The 5,974-nt window shown below is 44.5% G+C and overlaps 1 protein-coding gene across 1 annotated transcript; it reads right to left on the reverse strand.

The window, feature by feature from the left end:
* Nucleotides 1-1,987: 1,987 nt before the first annotated feature.
* Muc21 (mucin 21, cell surface associated) lies at nucleotides 1,988-5,136 on the reverse strand. The gene is made up of 5 exons (XM_047559228.1): nucleotides 5,053-5,136; nucleotides 2,938-4,467; nucleotides 2,766-2,847; nucleotides 2,401-2,633; nucleotides 1,988-2,068 (listed from the first exon to the last, which is right to left on the reverse strand). Exons 1-5 carry the CDS (start codon nucleotides 5,134-5,136, stop codon nucleotides 1,988-1,990), a joined length of 2,010 nt encoding a protein of 669 aa, XP_047415184.1.
* Between the last annotated feature and the right edge of the window lie 838 nt (nucleotides 5,137-5,974).

Genomic DNA, 5,974 nt, shown 5'->3' on the forward strand with positions numbered 1-5,974 from the left:
TTGACAAATGTGCTTGGAGGGCTGAGGCACTGTCAGGTTAAAGGAGTGGGTGTATTCCATGCTGAAATCTGAGTAATGATGCTTCCAAACTCTACAGACATGCTCTAATTGTTGAAATTAATGAGGTATTCACAGAACAATCGTGTGAATAAATCATATGCTAAATTACTTGCCATGGATCCCTCCCTTTTCACAACTTCCTCTGTTTCAAAGTGGCCTTCCTTCCAGTCATTTTTCTGTTTATCTTTGCAAATCAAAAATTTTATTCACATGATGTGCCTAATATTTTAACAGTTTTATTGAGATATATAATTTACATACCACATATTTCACCTGTTTAAAATATGTAAATCAATGGTTTTTAGTATATCTCCAGTTGTATTTGGTAAACCCTTTTAATGTACTCTTCTTTTACTTCATTTCTTCTTTTTTCTCAGTTTTGAACCTTATTACTTTCATGTGAGTCCTCTGGGATATATTCTCCATTTATCTTATATTTTCTGGATGATTTTCATCCTTGTACTTGAGATAATTGGGTTATTTTTCCCACCTATTCTTCCAGATTAGGTAGTAATATTTTCAACAGTGACCAGACTTTTTCAATTTGTCTATTAAATTGTAAACTTTAAAATTTATTATTTACATATTTAAATGATATAATGGGATTCCTTTGCCTGATCTTATTTTCATATTTTTTACATAATGCTTTCCAAAATTCCCACCAAGGTGCTTTCTTTGGCTTCCATTCTGGTCTCTGGATTCCTTAAAGTGAGGTGACAATAAAGATGCTCTCCTGAGCATGGCTCAGCATGACCTCATAAATAAGATTCAATTGTTTGGTTTGCCAACCCTTGAGAATTCAGTGAGTCACAGAAGACAGCGGTTTTCATTGCTACACGTTGAATCCACCAACACACTGCTAAGTCTCTTCTGAGGGTTCCACCCCAAGTAGGAGCCTCTTACCACCTTGGGAATTCAGGGCAATCTTTGCTTCCAAAGCAGTTCTCTTCTGTCCTACAAGACCTGGATCATCAGGCAACTTTCTCCCCTAGACCCATAAAAGTGATAAGCACAATCCTTTTGAGAGAGGATTCATGAGAATTTAAGTTTCCCCTCAGGTGTCTCTGTCAAGACCCTCATGAAAAGTTAGACCTTAAAAGGTTGGAAAGTCTTTCCCTTGGGAAAAGAAGAAGCTCTTTCTGCTTCTCAAGGGAGCACTTTGAGGAAGATAGATATCACCTAGGACCTTCATTCTGACAAGAGATCCACATCTGGAACACCTGGAAGCGCCTGGGAACTGTGACTTGGGGAGCACACTCCTTGCCTCCACCCCCATGCATATAATTGCACCTCCTCCATATCATCATGCTCTGGGTTCTCTGTAAACCACAACCCAATCTCTTATGTACCAACTATGGCACATGCCCTCCCTTCTCATCTTTCCCAATTCAATTCTCCTGCCAACTTGGGTGAGTCTCATAGACATGGGGGTCCTGAATGGCACAGGAAGGATTAGAAAATGAGGACACTTCAATATGAATGAGGTCTCTGGGTTTTACTGAGGAAATTTTGAATGCTCAATAGATTCCAGCATGGACATTCTCTCATATATTTGAGAAAGCAACATACGCACACATGCACACACAGGTTCTGTCAGACATTGGATGTATTTATTCCTTAGTTAAATCACCAACATATTAGCCTTTTTCCCATGTCTGGTAAAGACAGAAGAGGGGAGATAGTGTCCTTCTCAGGGATGTCAGAGACCCAAATAAAACTAAGAAGGGACTCCTAGAGAGGAATAGGAAGAAACTCAGGTCTCTGGTTCCCAGGTTTACTTTCTCCCTGAAGGATGTGGCTCTCCAGCTTCAAGGGTCACTTAGGGGCAATTCTATCTTCCACTCATTTCCATGGCCACTGGGCATACTGGTGTTCTCCTGAACCAGTTAGGGCTCCAGCTAGGCCTGTGGAGGACTGCATGATTCTCTCAAGGGCTCCAGCCAAGGTAGGTACCACGGGGGTAGTAGACAGCTGTGTCTAAGATGTTTCTCAGGGACAGGTAGTTTCTCTAGAAAAAGAATAGACAATAGTTTCAGAATCATTTACAAGTCTTCACCATGGACTCCTCTAGAATCATCTCCCTCTATTACCCATTTCTCTTAGCTAAAACTCCTCCCTCCAGTATTTAATCCTTTTCCAGCACCCTTTTCTCACAGGTCAATGGTTTTCTATGCACATTGATTGGCTCTTCTGGTTCCAACTTGCTATTTTTATTTGTAATTCTCTTTATCTCCATTTCCTCCTTACTGGTCCCTGACTTGGAATCTCTGCTATTCATTCTGTTTCCTTACATCTCTGCTGCTCCTTCCCCAGGTATTTTCCTACATACTAGGCACTCACCATATAAAAGAAGATCCCAGCAAAGAGCCCCAGAGCCACTACAACTGAGACCAGGGTGATGAGGAAGATTTCCCATGGTTTCAGGGATCCACTGGGCTTCATCTCATTCACTGGAGTGGCAATATTTGTGCTAATTCTGTTGGAAGTTGTGTATATTCCACTTGAAGCAGGTGTGCTAGAGACTTTGGAGGTTGCATTTGATCCAGAGTTGAAGGTTGTACTGACCCCACTGGTCACATTGAATCCAGTGTTGACAGCTGTGCTGAGCTCATCAGAAGTTGCACTGGACACAGTGTTGGACGTTATCCCACCCTTTCTGGAAGTCAATGTGGATGCTGTGTTGGGGGTTGCACTGGCCTCAACAGAAGTTGTAATGGATGCAGTGTTAGAGGTTGTGCTGGCTCCCGTGGAGGTCACTCTGGATTCAGTGTTGATAGCTGTGCTGAACTCGTCAGAGATTGCACTGGACACATCATTGGAGGTCATGCTGCCCTTTCTGGAAGTCAATGTGGATGCTGTGTTGGGGGTTGCACTGGCCTCAACAGAAGTTGTAATGGATGCAGTGTTAGAGGTTGTGCTGGCTCCCGTGGAGGTCACACTGGATCCAGTGTTGATGGCTGTGCTGAGCTCGTCAGAGATTGCACTGGACACAGCGTTGGAGGTCATGCTGCCCTTTCTGGAAGTCAATGTGGATGCTGTGTTGGGGGTTGCACTGGCCTCAACAGAAGTTGTAATGGATGCAATGTTAGAGGTTGTGCTGGTGCCCCTGGAGGTCACACTGGATCCAGTGTTGATGGCTGTGCTGAGCTCATCAGAGGTTGCACTGGACACAGAGTTGGACGTTATCCCACCCTTTCTGGAAGTCAATGTGGATGCCGTGTTGGGAGTTGCACTGGCCTCAACAGAAGTTGTAATGGATGCAGTGTTAGAGGTTGTGCTGGCTCCCGTGGAGGTCACACTGGATCCAGTGTTGATGGCTGTGCTGAGCTCGTCAGAGATTGCACTGGACACATCATTGGAGGTCATGCTGCCCTTTCTGGAAGTCAATGTGGATACTGTGTTGGGGGTTGCACTGGTCTCAACAGAAGTTGTAATGGATGCAATGTTAGAGGTTGTGCTGGTGCCCCTGGAGGTCACACTGGATCCAGTGTTGATGGCTGTGCTGAGCTCATCAGAGGTTGCACTGGACACAGAGTTGGACGTTATCCCACCCTTTCTGGAAGTCAATGTGGATGCCGTGTTGGGAGTTGCACTGGCCTCAACAGAAGTTGTAATGGATGCAGTGTTAGAGGTTGTGCTGGCTCCCGTGGAGGTCACACTGGATCCAGTGTTGATGGCTGTGCTGAGCTCGTCAGAGATTGCACTGGACACATCATTGGAGGTCATGCTGCCCTTTCTGGAAGTCAATGTGGATACTGTGTTGGGGGTTGCACTGGTCTCAACAGAAGTTGTAATGGATGCAGTGTTAGAGGTTGTGCTAGTGCCCCTGGAGGTCACACTGGATCCAGTGTTGATAGCTGTGCTGAGCTCATCAGAGGTTGCACTGGACACAGAGTTGGACGTTATCGCACCCTTTCTGGAAGTTAATGTGGATGCTGTGTTGGGAGTTGCACTGGCCTCAACAGAAGTTGTAATGGATGCAGTGTTAGAGGTTGTGCTGGCTCCTGTGGAGGTCACACTGGGTCCTGTATTGATGGCTGTGCTGAACTCGTCAGAGATTGCACTGGACACATCATTGGAGGTCATGCTGCCCTTTCTGGAAGTCAATGTGGATGCTGTGTTGGGGGTTGCACTGGCCTCAACAGAAGTTGTAATGGATGCAGTGTTAGAGGTTGTGCTGGCTCCCGTGGAGGTCACACTGGATCCAGTGTTGATAGCTGTGCTGAGCTCATCAGAGGTTGCACTGGACACAGAGTTGGACGTTATCACACCCTTTCTGGAAGTCAATGTGGATGCTGTGTTGGGGGTTGCACTGGTCTCAACAGAAGTTGTAATGGATGCAATGTGAGAGGTTGTGCTAGTGCCCCTGGAGGTCACACTGGATCCAGTGTTGATAGCTGTGCTGAGCTCATCAGAGGTTGCACTGGACACAGAGTTGGACGTTATCACACCCTTTCTGGAAGTTAATGTGGATGCTGTGTTGGGAGTTGCACTGGCCTCAACAGAAGTTGTAATGGATGCAGTGTTAGAGGTTGTGCTGGCTCCTGTGGAGGTCACACTGGGTCCTGTATTGATGGCTGTGCTGAACTCATCAGAGATTGCACTGGACACATCATTGGAGGTCATGCTGCCCTTTCTGGAAGTCAATGTGGATACTGTGTTGGGGGTTGCACTGGCCTCAACAGAAGTTGTAATGAATGCAATGTTAGAGGTTGTGCTGGTACCCCTGGAGGTCACACTGGATCCAGTGTTGATAGCTGTGCTAAGTTCATCAGAGGTTGCACTTGACACAGAGTTGGACGTTATCCCACCCTTTCTGGAAGTCAATGTGGATGCTGTGTTGGGGGTTGCACTGGCCTCAACAGAAGTTGTAATGGATGCAGTGTTAGAGGTTGTGCTGGCCCCACTGGAGGTTAGAGTGACTAAAGGGTTGAAGGTTATGCTGGTCCCATCAGAGTTCAAGGTGTGTTCAGGACTGGAGGTTTTATTGGCCCCATCAGAGTTTGTAGTGGATGTAGTGTTGGAAGTTGTGTTGGCCCCATTGGAGATTATACTGGATCTAGTGTTGGCAAACATGCTGGTTTCACTGGAGCTCACTCTGGATACAGTATGAGAGATTATACTGGTCCCTCTAGAAGTTGTACTGGATCTAGTGCTGGATGTTACAGTGATGGTTTGGTTGAATGTTGGGCTGGTTGCCATGGGGGTAGATATGTCAGAGGCAGTTGAGGTTTCACTGGATCCATTGTGGGCAGATGTGTTTGTCTCACTGGTGACAATTACTAAAGATAAGTAATAACAAATTTATATAAAGTATATATACTTCCTGCTCGATGCTTAGTTAAATTCATTACATGGATAATTGTATTTAATGCTCACCACAGTACTTTAATGTAGATATTATTATTATCATCAGTTAATGTAAAGAAATTCAGGATTAGAAATGGTGATAGTTGTCCAAGTTTATATAGCTAGGTTTAGTAAAACAGGTTATTGAATCTGTACTTTTAGATACTAAGCTAAGTCACTCTCCTACCTATCCCAATGTATGAATTATATGACCTAGGTTTACTCATAGAGAAACTTTCTCCATATTCTGCTATAGAAGAGTCAATACAGATTTTAAAAGTATCAGAAAGGAATTATAAGGCTAGGACATATAAAGATCAGTGATAGAACTCTAGCCCAGCAGGTGTGAGGCTGTGGATTTAGTCTTCATCTCTGCAAAAAGAAAAATAGGTAATCCAGGATTAGGTGACACTAATATATATTGATTCATTCTTTTTTTTTCCAGTTTTGGGGATTGAGCCAAGGGCCTCATGCATGCTGACAAGCCCTCTGCCTCTTACCTATATCCTTAACCCCTTTTGAAATTTTATTTTGAGACAGGCTTTTACTAAGTTGCCCAAGCTAC

Source organism: Sciurus carolinensis, chromosome 7, assembly GCF_902686445.1.
Source record: "Sciurus carolinensis chromosome 7, mSciCar1.2, whole genome shotgun sequence".
NCBI classification, from domain to species: domain Eukaryota; kingdom Metazoa; phylum Chordata; class Mammalia; order Rodentia; family Sciuridae; genus Sciurus; species Sciurus carolinensis.

Excerpts from the sequence above, each read along its gene's own strand:
- Muc21 (XM_047559228.1), bottom strand. The coding sequence starts at position 5,136 with ATGTTTGCCAACACTAGATCCAGTATAATCTCCAATGGGGCCAACACA. Across the intron at positions 4,468-5,052 it reads CCACTACAAACTCTGATGGG|CTCAGCACAGCTATCAACAC; the intron begins GCCAATAAAACC and ends ACCTCTGATGAG. Across the intron at positions 2,634-2,765 it reads CACTGCATCCATTACAACTT|CCAGTGGGGTCAGTACAACC; the intron begins CTGTTGAGGCCA and ends GATTCAATGTGA.